Source organism: Ranitomeya imitator, chromosome 2 (genome assembly GCF_032444005.1).
Source record: "Ranitomeya imitator isolate aRanImi1 chromosome 2, aRanImi1.pri, whole genome shotgun sequence".
NCBI lineage: Eukaryota > Metazoa > Chordata > Amphibia > Anura > Dendrobatidae > Ranitomeya > Ranitomeya imitator.
Genome location: NC_091283.1, coordinates 485,375,436 through 485,399,140, shown reverse-complemented (window position 1 = coordinate 485,399,140; position 23,705 = coordinate 485,375,436). Strand labels below are relative to the sequence as shown.

Here is a 23,705-nt window from a genome sequence, read left to right as displayed (position 1 = left end):
ATATATATATATATATATATATATATATATATATATATATATATATATATATATATACACACACTAGCTATTGAACCCGTTCTATGCCCGGGTGGCGAGCATTTATATTGGTATATGGTCTCCATCCTGGTATATGCTGCTCCATCCTGCGCCCCCATCCTGTCATGTGCTGCTCCCATCCTGCGTCCCCATCCTGTCATGTGCTGCTCCCATCCTGCGCCCCCATTCTGACATGTGCTGCTCCCATCCTGCGCCCCCGTTCTGTTATGTGCTGCCCTATTCTGTCATGTGCTGCTCCCATCCTGCGCCCCCGTTCTGTCATGTGCTGCTCCCATCCTGCGCCCCCGTTCTGTCATGTGCTGCTCCCATCCTGCGCCACCGTTCTTTAATTTGCTGCTCCCATGCATATGCCCCATACGCTGCTCCATAAAGGTTTATGGCCCCCATAAGATGCTCCATAGTATATGCCCCCGTACACTGCTCCATAAAGGTTTATGGCCCCCATAAGATGCTCCATACTATATGCCCCCGTACACTGCTCCATTATGGTTTATGGCCCCCATAAGATGCTCCATAGTATATGCCCCGTACACTGCTCCATTATGGTTTATGGCCCCCATAAGATGCTCCATAGTGTATGCCCCCGTACACTGCTCCATTATGGTTTATGGCCGCCATAAGATGCTCCATAGTGTATGCCACGTATGCTGTTTCATAAAGGTTTAAGGCCCCCATAAGATGCTCCATACTATATGCCCCCGTACACTGCTCCATTATGGTTTATGGCCCCATAAGATGCTCCATTGTATATGCCCCGTATGCTGCTGCAATATATATATATATAAAAAAAAAAAAAAAAATACCATACTCACCTTTGGTCGCTGGGCACCGAGTGCTGGGGGGTGTGAGCAGGTGGGGACACCGGCGCACTGTGGGGGTCAGGTGCCGGTATCGCCGCCAGCTCAGGCCCCCCAGCACTTACTATATTCACCTGGCCCCATTCCACCGCTGCGCGCCGTCATCTTCCCGGTCCTCTGGCTGTGACTGGTCAGTCAGAGGGCGGCGCCGGCGCGCATTAAGTGTGTCATTGCGCCCTCTGAACTGAAGGTCACAGGCCGAGGACCGGGAAGATGGCGTCGCGCAGCGGTGGAACGGGGCCAGGTGAATATAGCTCATACTTACCCTCCTGGCGGTCCCTACTTTTCTGTTGGAGATCGTGGTGTGCGTTCAGTGCTTACGCATACCGCGATCTCCTGGGAGCGTCACTCTATGAGGCCCAGACTGCGCCGGCGCTTGCGCAGTCTATAAAGGCTTCGGACAGATTGACGCTCCCAGCGTTATAGATATTATAAACAAGCACACATTATATATTATAAACAAGCACACATATTTAAACAAGTGGGGCAGCACAGTGGCGCAGTGGTTAGCACAGCAGCCTTGCAGCGCTGGAGTCCTGGGTTCAAACCCCACCAAGGACAACATCTGCAAAGAGTTTGTATGTTCTCCCCTTGGTTGCGAGAGTTTCCTCCGGGTACTCCGGTTTCCTCCCACATTCCAAAGACATACTGATAGGGAATTTAGATTGGGAGCCCCAACGGGGACAGAGATGATAATGTGTGCAAACTGTAAAGCGCTACAGAATATGTTAGCGCTATATAAAAATAAAGATTATTATTATTATTATTAAATATACCATACATTCACATATATTGCATGTACACATAGATCTCTATGAATATTAGCAATATTAAAGGGGTTGTTCACTACTAGGACAATCCCCTCTTAAACTAAATGTTTGGCCTCGATATAATAAAAAAACCTATGCTCGCCTCCCGTGCCGCCACTGTTCTCGTGGTGCCTACACTCAGGACGCTCTTGCGGTGTTGTGATACATGATCCCGATGTCCAATCAATGCTGGCGTCACGGTCTCCTGCTCCCTATGGATTGAACATGAAGAAGTCTGAGATCAGCTGCAGCCCGGACTACTTCTTTGTGTTCAATCTGTACGTAGGCAGACAGGGACGCCAGCACTGATTGGGCGTCGGGGTTCACATGACACAACACCGCACAAGAGCCCCAGGGAGAGCAAGGATAGATGCCGCGGGAACAGCGCCAGCACAGCAGGAGAGTATAGTTTTTTTAAACTTTATCTGGACTGAACATTTAGTTGTCCTATTAATTAACCGCAATTATGAAGATGTACACACATCAGGATCACACTGGCTCATTTCCTCTCCTAGTTCAGAATCGACGCCTCCGGTATACGTGTGTTCTATCTTGGCTCTCGCTCCAGCCTTTGGAGATGGTATGTGCTGGACACACATATCCACAAAACCTGCAGAATGAGAGCATGATAAGGAATGGATTACACATAACTTTACATCACAACAAAATGTTAGGATAACTACACATCAATCAGCTTTATTATTAAATACGCTACAAAACTATAGTGGCTTTTAGATCGCCTTCTTATACTCAGCATCTATGCACAAAGTACAGACATCAAATCCATCCACAGAGCAGGTATGTTACCTGTGAATTCCCCAAAGAAGCGATTGCACACAAGCCTCAGCAGCGGCCGGATATTAAGCTTTAGTTCCTCCTTCGTGAGATGAATTCCTAATTCTTCCAGTGTCTGGGGAAGGGAAGTATCCACATCCCCTACAACCTGTAAGAGGGTAAAACCCATGATTAACTACTGACACAAGTCTTATGCAGAAGAACAGATCTCAGATACAAAAAGCAGTGCTGACCTGAGCCAGGATCTTATACAGAGGCTCCAAGATGAACTCCACAAAACTTCGCTGGGAGCTGCTTGTTGGGGCTTTCTTGGTAAATTTACGCCTGGAAACAGTGACACAAGTTTTTTAATTCTCACATTTAAAATGTGATTGCTGAAAAACTACACAGAGTTAACTCTATACTCATATTTCTGACACACTCCTGTTCACGAAGAACTTACGTTTTTGGATTGAAGTAGATGTCACCCCACAACCGCTTTGCAAACTCCTGATAGTTGATATCACCTGCAGATTAGAGGATGGAAGACTGTAAACCATTTCTGACTTTACTAAAGTTACACAAACCTAATAAATTCACAGGATAGTGCCACCTTTAGTTCCAAAGTTATCATTTCACAGAATTGCCCTTGCAGGAGCAGTGAGAAGTCAACCTTGGATACAATCATAGCTTTTTACTATTGCACTTCTGCAGCTCTCCAGCAGAGGTCGCCATTTACAAAAGAAAACCCATAATAAAATATTTCAGAAATCAATAATCCTAAAAAGAAACAGAGAGGACAGACTAGAAACACAACATGGTGTATGATGGTCCAAAAATCTGATTGGTCAGATGTATACCAAACTCAGTATTACTGTAGACATGTAAGATTGACTGAACAGACTCCAAGCATGGAATTGCTAGGCATGTTGTACAAAAATGTTGAGATGTCCCCAATGACGCTTAAGTCATATCACTCAATTATTTAATTTCCGACAGATTGGTAATATGAAGATGGATTCTGATATATGTGCAAACAAATACATGCACATATAAGGAGGTACATATAGCCAATAACCACATTTTTTCCTGGAATGATGAAACATCTAAATAATCCAGCAAGCTATCCTATAATCCCAAACCCTTAACTTACCAAATGTGTCTGAGTAGATCTTTGCAAAGGAGCCCAGTGTGAAGCAGATGCTATACTGTGAACTAGCAAAGCAGACGTTGCCCAGGAGGGGGGATAAAACCAGGTTCTCATCTGTAGAATATATGCTGCAGAGACACAGAGGATTGTTAGATCTACCACAAGCTGCATCCCGTACCCGTTTACTACGACGCAAACCTCCCCTGTACCTGAGCAATCCATTAACTTCATCCACAATGTGTCTCAGCTTGTAATAAGCATCTGTGGGGGGCAACTTCAGCTCCAGAATTAACCGATCTATTTTGTTAATGCAAACAGTGACGGCTAAACGTTCCTGCACGGCATGTTTGATCAGTCGCTCTGTGTTCAGCATTACCTGGTAAGGAAAAAATAGAGAAGATAAGACGAGAAACCCAAGAACATAAGAATGCAATTAAAGTGACATGTAAAATAAATGAAGAGAAAGCAGAGACAGACAAATAATGGCTCTAGCTGCCATTTCCTCTACCTGTGAGCTATTAACTAATATATATTTTGTACAATGCGAACTTAAAATCTTACCCCTTCAGCTGCATCGATGAACAATACAATGCCATCGGATATCCGAAACCCAGCTGTGACCTCGTCAGAGAAGTTTACGTGACCTGCAAAATGATCAGATGAGTTACAATGAATTGAAGCCAAAAATGTGACGCATGCATGTGGCAAGATAAAGAAAGGAAAAGGGGGAGCATGGGGCGCCAACTATATACAGATAGCTTTAACAAGTCCGTTGATGCCTGCACAGTCTGCTCTACCACAAGATATGTGGAGAGAAAAAAGCCAAGGGCTGACCCCTCTAACAGCGCAGGCAACACGTGGAGGCGAGATACTACCATGAGATATAGTAGTGCCGGCTATACAATAGCCCCACCTCTCCATCACCACTACTACATTTAATCTATACATACCTGGAGTATCCATTACATTAAACAGATAGGATTTCTCCTTGGTGTCGGGAAGTACGATGGTCACAGGCGTACTTTTCATTCCAACGCCTCTCTGGAAGCAGAAAGGAATGCAATGTTAGAGATGGATAAGAAACTGAATTCTGTATGTAACATGATGTCATATGTGTCTTGTGGTCACTTACCTCCTGTTCTGTGAAGAGGATGTCTGTGTAGCAAAGCTGAAAAGAGAACATAAATCAACAAGGAGTGGACACTGGAAGAAAGTGATAGAGAAAAAGACTAGCCATTAGTGATGAGTGAACATGCTCAGATTGCGCCTTATCTGAACATCTGGGCATGCTCATATATTATGTTCGAGCTCCTGCAGCTGCATGACTTGCAGCTGTTAGACAGACTAAACACATGTGGTGATTACCTAACAAACAGGCAATCCCCACATGCGTTGAGGCTAACAGTTGCAAATCATGCAGCCGCAGGGACTTGAACATAATATACCAACACGCCAGATGTTCAGATAACACGTAATCCCAGCACGTTCACTCATCATATTATAACAAATTTCCAATACTTTTGCACTTAGGACTATCTGGGGAGATAGAGCCTTATGTTGGTGACACCGAGTGATGTAAATTGCTTGTTTTAATGTAGGTGCAACCCTGATGTGAAAGGCACAGGCAAATACATCTACTTACATCCTGGTCATGACGTTTCCGGATCTCTGGATGCGTTTGTTCAATCAGACAGTCCACGAAACATGTCTGGAGACAAATGTCAAAAGAGAATTATCATTTCCGTCCCCATAACTACCCTGACCAAAATTACTAACGACTTACTCACAGCCCAAGCTAAAGGAGAATACTCTATACTCCTCCTTCTAGACCTGTCCTCTGCGTTCGACACAGTTGACCACTACCTCCTACTACAGATCCGCTCTTCCTTTGGTGTCAAAGACCTTGCCCCATCTGGATCTCCTCATACCTTTCCAACTGCACATTCAGAGTCTCCCACTCCCACACTACTGCCTCATCCCACCTTCTCTCTGATGGAGTCCCCCCAAGGCTCTGTTCTAGGACCCACACTCTTATATACACTTGGCCTGGGACAACTCAAAGTCCCATGGATTCCAGTACCATCTATATGCCGATGACACTCAGATCTACCTCTCGGGCCCAGATGTCACCTCTCTGCTCTCCAGAATCCCAGAGTGTCTATCAGCCATATCCTCCTTCTCCTCTTGCTTCCTCAATGTGGAGAAATCTGAACTCATCATCTTTCCTCCATCTCACAGATCTTCCTTACCTGACCTATCTATTGCAATTAACAACATCATGCTTTCCCCCCTACCGGAAGTCCGCTGCCTTGGAGTAACCCTCGACTTTGCCCTGTCCTTCAAACCGCACATCCAAGCTCTTTCCACCTCCAGCTCAAAAATATTTCCAGAATCCGTCCTTTCCTCAAACCTCAATCTACTAAAATGCTTGTGCATGCCCTCTTCATCTCCCGCCTCGACTACTGCAACATCCTTTTCTGCGGCCTCCCTGCTAACACCCTTGCACCTCTCCAGTCCATCCTTAACTCTGCTGCCTGACTAATTAATCTCTCTCCTCGCTACTCATCCGCTTCACCTCTCTGCAAATCTCTTCACTGGCTCCCATTCCCTCCGCGTATCCAGTTCAAGTTACTAATACTAACCTACAAAGCCATCCACAACCTGTCTCCTCCATATATCTCTGACCTAATCTCCCGATATCTACCCTCACGTGATCTCCGTTCCTCCCAAAACCTTCTTCTGTCCTCCACACTTATTCGCTCCTCACCTAATCGCCTCCAAGACTTCCCCGAATATCCCCCATCTATGGAATTCTGTGCCCCAACACGTCCGACTATCAAGCACATTCGGATCCTTCAGACGGAACCTGAAAACCCACCTCTTCAAGAAAGCCTACAGCCTGCAATGACCCACGCTGCCTCCTCACCACTACCGGAGCTACAACCTCACCAACATCGGAGCTGCCACAACCCCCCAACCTACTGTCTCCTTGCCCACCATCCTGCAGAATGTAAGCCTGCAAGGGCAGGGTCCTCACCCCTCTGTATCAGTCTGTTATTGTTAGTCTGTTTACTGTAATTTGTATGTAACCCCTCCTCATGTACAGGACCATGGACCAATGGTGCTATATAAATAAATAATAATAATTATAATGTACAGTACAGACCAAAAGTTTGGACACACCTCATTTAAAGATTTTTCTGTATTTTCATGACTATGAAAATTGTAAATTCACACTGAAAGCATCAAAACTATGAATTAACACATGTGGAATTATATACTTAACAAAAAAGAGTGAAACAACTGAAATTATGTCTTATATTCTAGGTTCTTCAAAGTAGCCACCTTTTCCTCTGATGACTGCTTTGCACACTCTTGGCATTCTCTTGATGAGCTTCAAGAGGCAGTCACTAGAATGGTCTTCTAACAATCTTGAAGGAGTTCCCAGAGATGCTTAGCACTTGTTGGCCCTTTTGCCTTCACTCTGGGGTCCAGCTCACCCCATACCATTTCGATTGGGTTCAGGTTTGGTGACTGTGGAGGCCAGGTCATCTGGCTTAGCACCCCATCACTCTCCTTCTTGTTCAAATAGCTTTTACACAGCCTGGAGGTGTGTTCGGGGTCATTGTCCTGTTGAAAAATAAATGATGGTCCAACTAAACGCAAACCGGATGGAATAGCATGCCGCTGCAAGATGCTGTGGTAGCCATGCTGGTTCAGTATGCCTTCAATTTTGAATAAATCCCCAACAGTGTCACCAGCAAAGCACCCCCACACCACCTCCTCCTCCATGCTTCACGGTGGGAACCAGGCATGTAGAGTCCATCCGTTCACCTTTTCTGCGTTGCACAAAGACACGGTGGTTGGAACCAAAGATCTCAAATTTGGACTCATCAGACCAAAGCACAGATTTCCACTGGTCTAATGTCCATTCCTTGTGTTCTTTAGCCCAAACAAGTCTCTTCTGCTTGATGCCTGTCCTTAGCAGTGGTTTCCTGGCAGCTATTTTACCATGAAGGCCTGCTGCACAAAGTCTTCTCTTAACAGTTGTTGTAGAGATGTGTCTGCTGCTAGAACTCTCTGTGGCATTGACCTGGTCTCTAATCTGAGCTGCTGTTAACCTGCGATTTCTGTGGCTGGTCACCCGGATAAACTTATCCTCAGAAGCAGAGGTGACTCTTTGTCTTCCTCTCCTGGGGCGGTCCTCATGTGAGCCAGTTTCTTTGTAGCGCCTGATGGTTTTTGCCACTGTACTTGGGGACACTTTCAAAATTTGCCCAATTTTTCGGACTAACAGACCTTCATTTCTTAAAGTAATGATGGCCACTCGTTTTTCTTTACTTAGCTGCTTTTTTCTTGCCATAATACAAATTCTAACAGTCTATTCAGTAGGACTATCAGCTGTGTATCCACCAGACTTCTGCACAACACAACTGATGGTCCCAACCCCATTTATAAGGCAAGAAATCCCACTTATTAAACCTGACAGGGCACACCTGTGAAGTGAAAACCATTCCCGGTGACTACCTCTTGAAGCTCCTCAAGAGAATGCCAAGAGTGTGCAAAGAAGTCATCAAAGCAAAAGGTGGCTACTTTGAAGAACCTAGAATATAAGACATAATTTCAGTTGTTTCACACTTTTTTGCTAAGTATATAATTCCACATGTGTTAGTTCATAGTTTTAATGCCTTCAGTATGAATGTACAATTTTCATAGTCATGAATATACAGAAAAATCTTTAAATGAGATAGGTGTGTCCAAACTTTTGGTCTGTACTGTATATGCCATAAAAAGCAGGATGTAATGATGACTTTCACGCACTGTCCCATCAACTGTCTTGCAAATGGGTAAGTATAAAAATATACATATATTAGGACATTAACCTTTCCATGATGAAGGTGCCCACAAAGTGTCACGTTCCGAATGAGTTCGGGATTATCCATGAGATCAGCCAAAAAACTGTAAGAAATAGAAGTGTATAAATGATATGTAAGAAATCGGCCTTTAAAGGGGTTGTCTGGTCCAAACAGATAAGTCTGCTGTCACTCTGTGCGACTGATGTACAAGCTCTACATACTCCCAGGTGGAAGCCACCTAATAGGCGTGATCTTCCAGTGAGTGTGGCCTTGCTCCATACAAGTGCCTGGGAGTATGTGCAAAGAATACATACCTCCAGTCCCCACTCAAAAATTGTCGAATCCCTGTAGTGCTCAGTGCGTGCGCTGGGGGGGTCCATAAATCTGCAGCCACACAGTGACTGCAGACTTATCAATTTGGACCGCACAAACCATTTAATCTAGAAAACAGAGGCTGATGTGAAATATACTCACTCCATGGCATACACTGTGGTGGGAAGCCCTTGTTCCATCATCGAGAATTTTTTTGCTTTCACGGGTTTAATAATAGGTTCTGTAAAAGTAGAGTAGACGGTCTATAACTAGCTAGCAGAACAGAGGTTAGCCAGTATTATACAAGCTTCACAGATGATCTGTCACCTTATAGAAGATGCTCCTCTTACCTGTCAGCGGCTGCGTGTCCTCCTCCTGCACAATAGTCTCCACCTCGGGGCCATACACTTCCTCAGCAGTGGGGTAATACTTCTTGTCCTCATGGAGAACAACTTCCATCCCTGTACGATCCTCATCAGCATCTCCCATATATTCATCATCGTCATCCTCTTCTGCCTGAGAGCAGTATGATGGAAGAGCAAATAGAGCCAAAGGAAAAGGCAATTGACGCAGACTTATCATATAGGGCAGAACTAGATTTAACAAATATTCACAGCGGGAAAAAGTCTTATAGGTTCACGGTGCGGTTACCAAACATAATCACAGCTACCAGTAGATGCTACTGCGCAGGCGACGCCATCTTGCTAGAGAAAAAAAAACACATTTGTCTCCACTAAGATGGAACCAGCCGCGCCTGCACAGTAACATCTATCGGATTGCTGATAGATGTTACTGTGCAGGCGGTGCCATTTTAAGTCAGATTTTTTTCTTTTTTTAACCTCTTAACCCCCAAAGGGTGGTTTGCGTGTTAATGACCAGGCCAATTTTTACAATTCTGACCACTGTCCCTTTATGAGGTTATAACTCTGAAACGCTTTCATGGATCCTGTTAATTCTGACAATATTTTCTCGTGACATATTTTTCTTCATGTTGGTGGTAAAATTTCCTCGATATGACTTGCATTTATTTGTGGAAAAAAACAGAAATTTGGTGAAAATTTTAAGTTTTGCAATTTTCCAACTTAGAATTTTCATGCCCTTAAATTACAGAGATGTGTCACACAAAATACTTACCATAATAAGTAACATTTCCCACATGAGTACTTTACATCAGCACAATTTTGGAACCAACATTTTTTTCGTTAGGAAGTTATAAGGCTTAAAAGTTGACCAGCGATTTCTCATTTTTACAACACCATTTTTTTTTAGGGATCATATCACACTTAAAGTCACTTTGAGAGGGGTCTATATGATAGAAAATACCCAAGTGTGACACCATTCTAAAACCTGCATCCTTCAGGGTGCTCAAAACCACATTCAAGAAGTTTATTAACCCTTCAGGGGCTTCACAGGAATTTTTGGAATGTTGTTTAAAAAAAAATTAACATTTAACTTTGTTTTCACAAAAAATTATTTCACAGAAGTTTATAATGTAGAGCCGAAAAAATAAAAAATCATTTTTTCACAAAAATGATCTTTTCGTCCCCAATTTTTTTTATTTTCCCAAGGGTAACAGGAGAAATTGGACCCCAAAAGTTGTTGTGCAATTTGTCCCGAGTACGCTGGTACCCCATATGTGGGGGTAAACCACTGTTTGGGCGCATGGCAGAGCTCGGAAGGGAAGAAGCACCATTTGACTTTTCACTGCAAAATTGACAGGAATTGAGATTGGACGCCATGTCGCGTTTGGAGAGCCCCTGATGTGCCTAAACATTGAAACCCCCCATATGTGGCCCCATATTGGAAAGTAGACCCCCCCAAGGAACTTATCTAGATGTGTTGTGAGAATTTTGAACCCTCAAGTGTTTCACTACAGTTTATAATGCAGAGCTGTGAAAATAAAAAATCTTTTCTTTTCAACAAAAATGATTTTTTAGCCCCCAGTTTTGTATTTTCTCATGGTAACAGGAGAAATTGGACCCCAAAAGTTGTTGTCCAATTTGTCTTGAGTACGCTGATACCCCATATGTGGGAGGGAACCACCATTTGGGCGTATGGCAGAGCTAGAAAGGGAAGGAGCGCCATTTGGAATGCAGACTTAGATGGATTGGTCTGCGGGCGTCACATTGCGTTTGCAGAGCCCCTGATGTACAGTACAGACCAAAAGTTTGGACACACCTTCTCATTTAAATATTTTTCTGTATTTTCATGACTATGAAAATTGTACATTCACACTGACGGCATCAAAACTATGAATTAACACATGTGAAATTATATACTTAACAAAAAAGAGTGAAACAACTGAAATTATGTCTTATATTCTAGGTTCTTCAAAGTAGCCACCTTTTGCTTTGATGACTGCTTTGCACACTCTTGATAAGCTTCAATAGGCAGTCACCGGAAATGGTCTTCCAACAATCTTGAAGGAGTTCCCAGAGATGCTTAGCACTTGTTGGCCCTTTTGCCTTCACTCTGCGGTCCAGATCACCCCAAACCATCTCCATTCGGTTCAGGTCTGGTGACTGTGGAGGCCAGGTCATCTGACGTAGCACCCCATCACTCTCCTTCTTGGTCAAATAGAGCTTACACAGCCTGGAGGTGTGTTTGGGGTCATTGTCCTGTTGAAAAATAAATGATGGTCCAACTAAACACAAACCGGATTGAATAGCATGCCGTTGCAAGATGCTGTGGTAGCCATGCTGGTTCAGTATGCCTTCAATTTTGAATAAATCCCCAACAGTGTCACCAGAAAAGCACCCCCACACCATCACACCTCCTCCTCCTCCATGCTTCTCGGTGGGAACCAGGCATGTAGAGTCCATCTGTTTACCTTTTCTGCGTCGCACAAAGACACGGTGGTTGGAACCAAAGATCTCAAATTTGGACTCCTCAGGCCAAAGCACAGATTTCCACTGGTCTAATGTCCATTCCTTGTGTTCTTTAGCCCAAACAAGTCTCTTCTGCTTGTTGCCTGTCCTTAGCAGTGGTTTCCTGGCAGCTATTTTACCATGAAGGCCTGCTGCACAAAGTCTCTTCTTAACAGTTGTTGTAGAGAGGTGTCTGCTGCTAGAACACTGTGTGGCATTGACCTGGTCTCTAATCTGAGCTGCTGTTAACCTGCGATTTCTGAGGCTGGTGACTCGGATAAACTTATCCTCAGAAGCAGAAATGACTCTTGGTCTTCCTTTCCTGGGGCGGTCCTCATGCGAGCCAGGTTTTTTGTAGTGCTTGATGGTTTTTGCCACTGCACTTGGGGACACTTTCAAAGTTTGCCCAATTTTTCGGACTGACTGATCTTCATTTCTTAAAGTAATGATGGCCACTCGTTTTTCTTTGCTTCGCTCCTTTTTTCTTGCCATAATACAAATTCTAACAGTCTATTAAGTAGGACTATCTGCTGTGTATCATACAGACTTCTGCACAACACAACTGATGGTCCCAACCCCATTTATAAAGCAAGAAATCCCACTTATTAAACCTGACAGGGCACACCTGTGAAGTGAAAACCATTCCCGGTGACTACCTCTTGAAGCTCATCAAGAGAATGCCAATAGTGTGCAAAGCAGTCATCAAAGCAAAAGGTGGCTACTTTGAAGAACCTAGAATATAAGACATAACAAAAAAGTGTGAAACAACTGAAATTAAGTATATAATTCCACATGTGTTAATTCATAGTTTTGATGCCTTCAGTGTGAATGTATAATTTTCATAGTCATGAAAATACAGAAAAATCTTTAAATGAGATAGGCGTGTCCAAACTTTTGGTCTGTACTGTACCTAAATAATAAAGTGACCCCATATTGCAAACTAGACCCCCCAAGTAACTTATCTAGATGTGTTGTGAGAATTTTGAACCCCCAAGTGTTTCACTACAGTTTATAACGCAGAACCGTGAAAATTTTAAATCATTTTTTCCCACAAAAATGATTTTTTAGCCCCCAGATTTTTTATTTTCCCGATGGTAACAGGAGAAAATGTACCACAAAAGTTGTTGTCCAATTTGTCCTGAGTACGACGATACCCCATATGTGGGGGTAAACCACTGTTTGGGCACACGGGAGAGCTCGGAAAGGAAAGAGCACCGTTTTACTTTTTCAACGCAGAATTGGCTGGAATTGAGATCGGACGTCATGTCGTGTTTGGAGAGCCCCTGATGTGCCAACACACCCCTAACCCTAATTCCAACCCTAACCACACCCCTCCTAACCCTAACCACCCCCCTCCTAACCCAAACACACCCCTAACCACACCCCTCCTAACCCAAACACACCCCTAACCACACCCCTCCTCCCTGTTGAGGGCAGAGCAAAGTACTGCATTGCGCAGGCGCTGGGCCTCTCTGACCTTTCCCGCCGCCTGCGCACTGCAGTACTTTGCTGTGCCCTCAACAGAGCAGATAAAGTATGCCTGCGCCGGAGCATGAAGAAAAGAAGAGGACATCATCCTATGAAGATGGGAGGCCCCGGACCGGACCACGACGCCCACCGGATCGGTCCGCCCGCCCAGGAGAGTTTAATCTAACCTCTTTTTCTCATCTTTTAGGATACATCGGGGGCTTATCTACAGCATTACAGAATGCTGTCGATAAGCCCCTGATGCCGGTGGGCTTAGCTCACCCTCGATTTTGGGGGTGACAAGTTCCCTTTAACTTAAAACTGAAAATAAAGAAGAGTCACAAGACGGATTTCATCACCCAGGTATCACTGTAATCAGTAAAACGGCACCAACCTAACACTGTGTGTAGGTTACTGTGCACAATCCTGCTGACAGATTCCCTTCAAAGGGAGTGTCAGCACAAAATGACTGTTCAAACAAAGCACAGGCACTCAGTGCCACATAGTGTCATCAAACAGATCAATGCATCTTCCAACCTACTTTTTTTATGTACAGTTGTGTGAAAAAGTGTTTACCCCCTTCCTGATTTCCTATTCTTTTGCAGGTTTGTCACACGTAAATGTTTCAGATCACCGTTTTTAAATGAAGGTTTTTATAATTTAAAGGGAACCTGTCATGTCCCCCACGCACTCCAATCCAGCAGCATTGAGCTGTGTGTGAATAAACTCCGTGCCTAACCATTCCTGTATAACATAATTCAACTAAACTAAGCTTTTCCTATGCTAATGAGGGCTTTGACTAGTCAATGGGGCCTCAGTGCATAAGCGGAAGCATTCTTCTAAACTTCAGAGGTCCGCACTGCACATGCCTGGAAGCGTATACCTGGCTTTAGAGACCCATTGACGCTGCCGGAATGATCGGTGGGCATGTGTTAGATTTGCATAAGCGGCGCTCATGCAAATTATGCTATCACACCCACAGGAGTGTGATTACATAGACAGAGGGCCGACTATTCTGGGGAACTAACGCCCAATCGACTAGTCAAAGCCTTCATTAGAATAGGAAAAGCTTACTTTAGAAATGCTTTTTTAAAGCATTTAAAAGGGAACTTGTCGGCTGATTTTGCCGCTATAAGATACGGCCACTGCCTTTCAGAGCTTATCTACAGCACGCTACAAGGTGGGCCATTTATATGGATACACCTAAATAAAATGGGAATGGTTGGTGATATCAACTTCCTGTTTGTGGTTCATTAGTATATGGGAGGGGGAACTTTTCAAGATGGGTGGTGCGGCCATTTTCAAGTCGGACATTTTGGATCCAACTTTATTTTTTCCCATGGCCCACCCTGTATAAAGTTGTAGATAAGCCCCCGGTCTTACATGCAAGGTAAAAAAAAAAAAGTTTTATTATACTCACCTGCGGTGCGGTCTGATGGGTGTCGCAGGTTCGGGACCGCCCATCTTCTTGCATTGCCGCCCTCCTGTTGCCTCATCGCTCCCTAGCATCGCGCTCCTGCGCAGGCGTACTTATCTGCCCTGCCCACGCAATATATAACAAGCCCACGCAGTATATAACACAGCCCACGCAGTATATAACACAGCCCACGCAGTATATAACACAGCCCACGCAGTATATAGGAATGTGGGCACCATATCCCTGTTAAAAAAAGAATTAAAATAAAAAATAGCTATATACTCACCTTCCGGTGGCCCCCGGATCCGGCCCAGGCGTTTAGCAATGCTCCTGTCCCAAGAATGCATTGCAGCAATAACATGTGATCATGTAGCGGTCTCGCGAGACCACTACGTGATCTCGAGTCATTGCCGCAATGTATTCTTGGGACCGAAGTGTCACGAGGTGCGGGAAAGGAGCCGGAAGGTGAGAATAGACTTATTTTTTTTTAACATTAGATCTTTTTACCATTGATGCTGCATAGGCAGCATCAATAGTAAAAAGTTGGTCACACAGGGTTAATAGCAGCGTTAACGGACTGCGTTACACCGCGTTATAACACGGTATAACGCACTCCGTGTAACGGACTGCTAAAACCCTATATGGGCGCTGACTGGAGTGGAGTATGGAGGGGGCACTGACTAGAAGGGAGTAGGGAGGGGTCAATTCGCGGCCGGACTGTGCCGGTCGCTGACTGGTCACGGCCAGCCGGCGCAAACCAATCAGCGACCTGGGATTTCCGTGACAGACAGACGGAAGTTAAAAACAGACGGACGTATCCCTTAGGCAATATATATATATATATATAGATTATAGAATGCTGTAGATAAGCCCTGAAAGGCAGTGGCCGTATCATTTAGCAGCAAAATCTGATGACAGGTTCCCTTTAACTGAAACAGGTTATACAGAGATGGCTAGGCAGCGAGTTTAATCACACATAGCTGAATGCTGCTGGATTGGAGGGCATGGGGGACATGACAGGTTCCCTTTAAAGGGGTTGTCCACTACTAGGACAACCCCTCCTTAAACTAAATGTTCAGCCCCAATAAAATAGTAAAGCCTATACTCAACCTACCATGTTGTCTCCGTTCCCACAGTGTCGGCATTCGCTCTACCCGGGTGATGAGGTGTTGTGACACGTAACGCCAGTGTCCAATCAGCGCTGCATCACTGTATCCGCCATTAGACAAACTGAACATGAACAGGATGCCAGGGCTGCAACTCATCCCGGACTTCCTCTTCATGTTCAGTTTGTCCGAAGGCAGAGACAGTGATGCCAGCGCTGATTGGGGGCCAGGCATGTGTCATTCCACTGCTTTAAAGTCCTGGGACCGCTGAACAGAGATGGCATGGGAGGAGAGTATAAGCTTTATTATTTTATCGGGGCACAACATTTAGCTTAAAGGGAATCTGTAACCACTTTTTTGGGATATCATGTAAAAATATCATTCAATTTAGTGTCACCTATGCATTATACCAGTACTTTTATACCCCTTGACTCCCCACCTTTGATCTATAAATACCGTTTATATTCCTCCCGCAGTGTATGTAACTTTGCTCGGTCCGGTCATAGTAGTGAACATAGTTTTTAAGGGAAAAAGAATTCCAAACCTACAGAGCCCTGTGTGAAAAAGTTATTGCCCCCTAAATCTAATAACTGGTTGGGTCACCCTTAACAGCAGCAACTGCAACCAAGCATTTGTTTTAACTGGTAATGAGTCTTTTACAACGCTCGGGAGGAATTTTGGCCCACTCATCTTTGCAGAATTGTTGTAATTCAGGCACATTGGAGGGTTTTTCTTAAGCCATTCAGAGGTGGACTTGCTGGTGCGTTTTGGATCATTGTCTTGCTGTATAACCCAAGTGCGCTCCGGCTTGAGGTTATGAACAGATGGAAGGACATTCTCCTTCGGGATTTTTTGGTAGATGTCAGAATTCATGGTTTCATGTACCAACCCAAGTCTTCCAGATCCTGAAGCAGCAAAAACAGCCCCAGACCATCACACTATCACCACCATATTATACTGTTGGTATGATGTTCCTTTTCTGACATGCTATGTTACTTCTATGCCAGATGTAATGGGACACACTAATCGCAGTACAAAAGAATGATTGGAGTATAAATTACAACTAATTCACAGAGAAAACCCCAGTATAATAGGTTAAAATGTAACTTCTTAATACCAACTAAAATACTGGTGCACAAAAACAATACCATCATCAAATTAGAGAAAATACTTAGATAGATAAGGTCAAGGGAGGTGCCTGGCCCTACTCTAATATCTAAAAAACACCCTACCTGATAGCGGAGGTTGGCACCTTTTTCCTGCGCAATGGCACCCCGCTCACCGTCGACTGTCCCTTCTACCCCTCAAAAAGCCCTGTAGGAAGGGGTGAAAAACCTAAAACATAATGGTCTGATATAGTGGGACAAAGGAGAGAGGATGATGTTAACAGGTGTGGTCTTATGTTTGAGACATGAAACTGATAATTGCAGTCACCCTGTCTCATCCTACCTCACAGCGGAGGTTGGCACCCTATAGTACAATTTGTTTGGGACAGCCGTCAAGGAGCGGGGGTGCCATTTTCGTTATATTGTACTATAGGGTGCCAACCTCCGCTGAGAGGCAGGATGAAGACAGGGTAAGTGCAGTAATCAGTTCCGTGTTTAAAACATAAGACCACACCTGTTAACTTCATCATCCCTCCTTTATCCCACTATAACAGACCATTATGTTTTAGGTTTTTCACCCCTTCCTACAGGGCTTTTTGAGGGGTAGAAGGGACAGTCAACAGTGAGAGGGGTGCCATTGCCTTGCAAAAGGGTGCCAATCTGCACTATCAGGTAGGGTGTTTTTTAGATATTAAAGTAGGGCCAGGCACCTCCCTTGGCCATTTCTGTCTAAGTATTTTCTCTAATTTGGTGATGGTATTGTTTTTGTGCACCAGTATTTTAGTTGGTATTAAGAAGTTACATTTTAACCTATTATACTGGGATTTTCTCTGTGAATTAGTTGTAATTTATACTCCAATCATTCTTTTGTACTGCGATTAGTGTGTCCCATTACATCTGGCATAGAAGTAACATAGCATGTCAGAAAAGGAACATCATACTAACAGTATAATATGGTGGTGGTAGTGTGATGGTCTGGGGCTGTTTTTGCTGCTTCAAGATCTGGAAGACTTGGGTTGGTACATGAAACCATGAATTCTGACATCTACCAAAAAATCCCGAAGGAGAATGTCCTTCCATCTGTTCATAACCTCAAGCCGGAGCGCACTTGGGTTATGCAGCAAGACAATGATCCAAAACGCACCAGCAAATCCACCTCTGAATGGCTTAAGAAAAACAGAAATTAAGACTTTGGAGTGGCCTAGTCAAAGTTCTGACCTTAATCCGATTGAGATGCTGTGACATGACCTTTAAAAAGGCGGTCCATGCTCAACAGTCAACAGTGAGAGGGGTGCCATTGCCCTGCAAAAGGGTGCCAATCTCCACTATCAAGTAGGGTGTTTTTTAGATATTAAAGTAGGGCCAGGCACCTCCCTTGGCCATTTCTGTCTAAGTATTTTTCTCTAATTTGGTGATGGTATCGTTTTTGTGCACCACTATTTTAGTTGGTATTAATAAAAGTTACATTTTAACCTAGTATACTGGGGTTTTCTCGATGTAATGGGACATACACCTTCCAAAAAGTTAAACTTTTGTCTCGTCAGTGAACAGAGTATTCTTCTAAAAGTCTTGGGGATCATCAAAATGTTTTCTGACAAGACAGAGACGAGCCTTTATGTTCTTATTACTCAACAGTGGTTTTTGTCTTGGAACTTTTATTTGCATGCCATTTTTGCCCAGTCTCTATTCTTAGGCAAAAGTCACACATGCGAGTGCAATGCGAGAAACTCGAACGGGTCTCTCGCATCAATACCAGGCACTGCCGACGGCACTCAGGAACGGAGCGTTCGGCTGGCGGCAGTGCCAGGTATTGATGCAAGAAACACGTGCGAGTTTCTCGTATTGCACTCGCAAGTGTGACCCCGGTCTTGAGATGGAGTCATGAACACTGAGGCAAGAGAGGCCTGCAGTTCTTTGGATGTTGTTGTGGTCTTTTGGATGAGTCGTCGCTGGGCTTTTGGTGTAATTTTGGTCAGCTGGCCACTCCAGGGAAGGTTCACCGATGTTTCATGTTTTTGCCATTTGTGGATAATGGTTCTCACTGGGCTTCGCTGAAGTCCCAAAGCTTTAGAAATGACTTCATAACCTTTTCCAGACTGATAGATCTGAATTACTATGTTTCTCATTTGTTACAGAATATATTTTGATCGCGGCGGCATGATGTCTAGCGTTTGAGGATCTTTTGGTATAATTCATTTTGTCAGGCAGGTCCCATTTAAGTGATTTCTTGATTGAGAACAGGTGTGGCAGTAGTCAATCCTGGGTGTGGCTAGGGATTTCGAACTCGCCTTCCCAAAGATGTGATAAACCACAGTTGATTTATGATTTAAGTGAGGGGTGGGGTGCAATTACTTTTTCACACAGGGCCCTGTAGGTCTGGATTTCTTTTTCCCTTAACAAAGACCTTCATTTAAAACTGCATTTTGTGCTTGCTTGTGTTATCTTTACCTAATATTAAAATTGGTTTGGTGACCTGAAACATTTAAGTGTGACAAACATGCAAAAGAATAGGAAATCAGGAAGGGGGCAAACACTTTTTCACACAACTGAATGTCTACCCTATGTTTCTAGATTGAAAGTTCTAGCTTTACAAGAACCAGAGGAGGGGTAAACAGATGAAGAACGAATAGGTGGAAAGGGGCATTGTACTTCCCGGGCATGCTAAGGGTGCACGAGCGCTTGTGCTTCGTATGGAAAGATATTTTTGTGCTTGCACACCCCAGATCCAATTCTCAATACCATAATTTTTTTAAAGGCTTTATTTTCAATTTTTTAAATACAATGAAAATATTAACAATTGGAATCATTAGAATCAATAAGTATCATCATTGTCCACTGTAGCAAATTCATTGTCTGACTTTAGATCAATATAATGTAGTTTTACAATTATGCCATCATTTTTAAAGGGATAATGATTTAAATACTGACACCATTACATTGCACCCATTACTAATTATGCACCTTCAAGAAGGGATAGTTGATGTTCACGTAATCAAAAACAGGCAAATGGTTGTAATATTGGATCAATTATGCAGGAGACCTATAACTTACCACATCTATGTCCCTGTCCTCTCTTCCCATGTCATCATCATCGTCATCATCAGAGTCAAGTTCAGGGCCAATATAATTACCAAACTCGTCATACGGGTCAGCGTCCATGTCTGCAGATCCTGAATGTGCACAGAAATGCAAGTCTCAATGAACTCAATGATAAAATGTTAGTTCTCCTTAATTTGTGTGCAATCTGAAATCCTATTGCTCTATGCAAGGCCAAGTTCACACAGAGCATTATTTTTGCCCTGTATGAATGGTAACACAAGGGCATTAAAGGGTTATTGCCATCTCGGCCCTTTCATAGGCGAGACAGGAATACCAGGGGCCAGTGGCTACAGAGTGTGGCAGACATGCACTCCATTGTTTTTGCGACCCCTTCCTCAGGTACCCAGCATCTAGCATTTATTCCCATCTTTGAAAAGGGAATAGCCTTTTGAAAGGGCTTGAATACGAAGAGATGGAAGGGGGATTCAGATTTATCCAGCTCCAAGTATAGAATCCAAAGCTAGGTCACAGGTCTAATGAAATAAAATAAATCATTGTATAAAAAAAGTTCTCCAACTCTCATTTCAGTATCAATTTCTCCCCCTTCTTGGGCTGCGTGCCCATGATAACGAATATCAGTGGTTTGGATGCAGCGCATCGGCACTGTCCAAAACGCAGCGTTCTACACGAAAAGCACAGAGATTGGGATTCATAGAAATCCCCTGCTCACTTTGCTTCCATTTACCGCTGCGTAAACTCACTTGTCGTGCGGGATTACAAGCCCATCATGTTAATTTTGGCAGCCATTCATTAGATGCGTGGTTCACTAAGAACATGACAATTTAATTGCATGCTAGAACGCAGCAAAAAAAAAAACAACACTGCATCCAAAACACTGCTATTCCCGATTGTAAGTACATAGCCTTAGACTCGTTTGCTGTCAGCGACTGTATACAATATGGGTGACATTTTTTCCTGTCTTGATACAATTGTACCCTCTGTAAACTTGCCTGTTTGTTAGGCAAACCCGAGACATACAGCTGCGGAGACTGGAACGTATTGTTCAAGCACGCCGAAGACACTTGGTTAGCATCCGAGCATGCACAGATAACACCTTATCCGAGAACGTTCACTCCTCACTGCTAGCCACATATCTGAACCTTCTGATTTCAGCAGAAATGACCATTTACAAATGAAACCATTATTATTATTATTATACATTTTTATAGCGCCATTTATTCCATGGCGCTTTACATGTGAATGGGGCAAATATAGACCAGTACAATAAACATGAGTAAAACAAGGCACACACAAGTACAGGAGGAGAGAGGACCCTGCCCGCGAGGGCTCACAGTCTACAGGGGATGGGTGAGGATACCCTAGGTGAGGGTAGAGCTGGTCATGTGGCGGTTCAGTAGACTGGGGATCACTGCAGGTGACTTTCCATGACTGACCCTCTTGTTCTAATGGGAAATAGGCTGATGTCGGACAACAACTTACTCACCTTCTTTATGCACAACACATGCATGCTCAGCTCACCTGAGAGTTCATATACAGGTGCATCTCACAAAATTAGAATACAATCAAAAAGTGAATTTATTTCACTTCAATACAAAAAGTGAAACTCATTATATAGAGTCATTACAAACAGAGTGATCTATTTCTAGTGTTTATTTCTGTTAATGTTGATGATTATGGCTTACAGCCAATGACACCCAAAAGTCATTATCTCAGTAAATTAGAATACTTTATAACACCAGCTTGAAAAAATGATTTTAAAATCCGAAATGTTCTCCTACTGAAATGTATGTTCAGTAAATGCACTCAATACTTGGTCAGGGCTCCTTCTGCATCAATTACTGCATCAATGCGGCATGGCATGGAGGTGATCAGCCTGTGGCACTGCTGAGGTGTTATGGAAGCCCAGGTTGCTTTGATAGCAGCCTCCAGCTCGTCTGCATTGTTGGGTCTGGTGTCTCATCTTCCTCTTGACAATACCCTATAGATTCTCTATGGGATGAAGGTCAGGCGAGTTTGCTGGCCAATCAAGCACAATGATGCTGTTGTCTTTAAACCAGGTATTGGTACTTTTGGCAGTGTGCACAGGTGCCAAGTCCTGCTGGAGAATTGAATTTCCATCTCCAAAAAGCCTGTCGGCAGAGGGAAGCATGAAGTGCTCTAAAATTTCCTGGTAGACAGACTGCACTGACTTTGGTCTTGAAAAACACAGTGGACCTACACCAGCAGATGACATGGCTCCCCAAACCATCACTGATTCATTTGACATGGACAGACTCCTACCCATAATAAGGGCTGATTGACGATATAACAAGTAAAGCAGCGTTTGTACAACACATACCGTAGATATTGATAATGCTTAGACTGGTGCAATTCAGACATTCCCACTGATCAGCTGTTTATAGCTTTCCCTATGAATTAAAGTATAGGCGAGCTGAAATATCACTGCTCCATTTACAGTGTAGTGGCTGTTCTTAGGTACTGCAGCTCAGCTACTATTGCAGAGAATAAGACCTGAGCTGCACTATTCAGGAATGGCCATGACCCCATGAACGGAGCAGTGATATTCCTCCTGTCTACAATGTTTCCATCTGGCCGCTAAAGCTGCTCACAGGTGATCAGTAGGAGTGCCGGACCCCACCGATCTAATATTGACGAGATATCTTAAGGATAGGCCAACCCAATCTGTTAGCATGGTTTCACTACTACTTATATGCGCATGTAGCTCTTTCAAACACAAGTCCAACAATACCTTTACATGGCAAGTCCACACCTCCAGTACTAAGAAATCAGTATTTGGATTGATATGCAAATGAGGAAGTAGAGCTTTGGTAGTACTGAAACCTCTGCCACTCCAGCTCTATTCTCTACCCAGTCGTGCGCCCTCCTGCCTGACGACTCCTTTTGCTAAACTCACACAGCATAGAGGCTGTCAGTCAAGCAGGAGGCACCGTCTGGCCATGTAATGATATTGCTGGACCGGTCTCTGAAGGAGCTCCATGCACATATAGTTAGGAGGGATCCTGCTGACAGATTCCTTTAAGACTTATTTATAGTGGCCCATGGAACCTGCATGGATACAAACAATTGCTAATCTGATCCTTCTGATCCCATACAGGTTACATATTGTCAGCCCCTCCTGATTACACAGGAAGATGTGGTGCCGACGATCACAAACGATGCAACCAGCGGACAAACAAGCCATATTCACACGGGTCGATCTGGAATTAGCGATCCTATGAACACTTGTTCAGCTGATGCTCCGCAGGCTGGGGGGCGTACATATTAGCTCAACCTATGGATGTGAACTGACAGCAAGCAGGGATACTAGAAATATTACAAACGTGCAACTACGACATTCTATGAATACGCAATATTTACATACAACCAAATGATTCATAAGATTTATCACAGATCCACCATGGGCTGCGGTAATTGGGGGGATGGCGCTGCTCAATGAAAACAAATGGGCCGCCAAGTAAAAACACTGACCAGGATGCATTATTCAAGATAAAGAAAAGTAGGTGGAGAACTAAAAGTCCCAGCAAACTATGATATGCAAGATAAAGAAAACTAGGAGGAGAACTAAAAGTCCCAGCGAACTATGATATCAGTACTTGTGTAAATAGCATGTTCTGAATGGCTGGGAGCTGCACTAGTACAATGGTGGGTGGTGAGGGGCAGCGCACACTACCTGCAGCTTCCCGCTCACAGCCCGGAATCACACGTTCCTGGTACGTTCTCTCCGCTCACGCTGCTCTCACACACTTCCCTCCTGCGACACCGGCCAAAAAGGCCCCCAAGCGCCGACCAGTTCAATACGGGGCTTCCCTACATCTGCCTGAACCAAAGTGGGGCACACACATA

General features: G+C 43.9%; 1 protein-coding gene across 1 annotated transcript in view; it reads right to left on the bottom strand.

Moving 5' to 3' along the window:
• The window catches only part of EFTUD2 (elongation factor Tu GTP binding domain containing 2), a 39,004-nt gene extending 15,368 nt beyond the window's left edge, over window positions 1-23,636 (bottom strand). The window contains exons 1-15 of the mRNA XM_069751387.1: window positions 23,533-23,636; window positions 19,833-19,951; window positions 9,169-9,334; window positions 8,981-9,059; window positions 8,534-8,609; window positions 5,293-5,358; window positions 4,783-4,818; window positions 4,601-4,691; window positions 4,212-4,294; window positions 3,860-4,026; window positions 3,654-3,778; window positions 2,964-3,027; window positions 2,755-2,845; window positions 2,534-2,669; window positions 2,209-2,336 (exon numbers count right to left, since the gene is read on the bottom strand). Of these exons, the coding sequence (XP_069607488.1) occupies window positions 2,209-2,336; window positions 2,534-2,669; window positions 2,755-2,845; window positions 2,964-3,027; window positions 3,654-3,778; window positions 3,860-4,026; window positions 4,212-4,294; window positions 4,601-4,691; window positions 4,783-4,818; window positions 5,293-5,358; window positions 8,534-8,609; window positions 8,981-9,059; window positions 9,169-9,334; window positions 19,833-19,940 (1,416 nt within the window). The 5' untranslated portion in view covers window positions 19,941-19,951; window positions 23,533-23,636. The remainder of the gene's footprint in view (window positions 1-2,208; window positions 2,337-2,533; window positions 2,670-2,754; window positions 2,846-2,963; window positions 3,028-3,653; window positions 3,779-3,859; window positions 4,027-4,211; window positions 4,295-4,600; window positions 4,692-4,782; window positions 4,819-5,292; window positions 5,359-8,533; window positions 8,610-8,980; window positions 9,060-9,168; window positions 9,335-19,832; window positions 19,952-23,532) is intronic.
• Window positions 23,637-23,705: the final 69 nt, after the last annotated feature.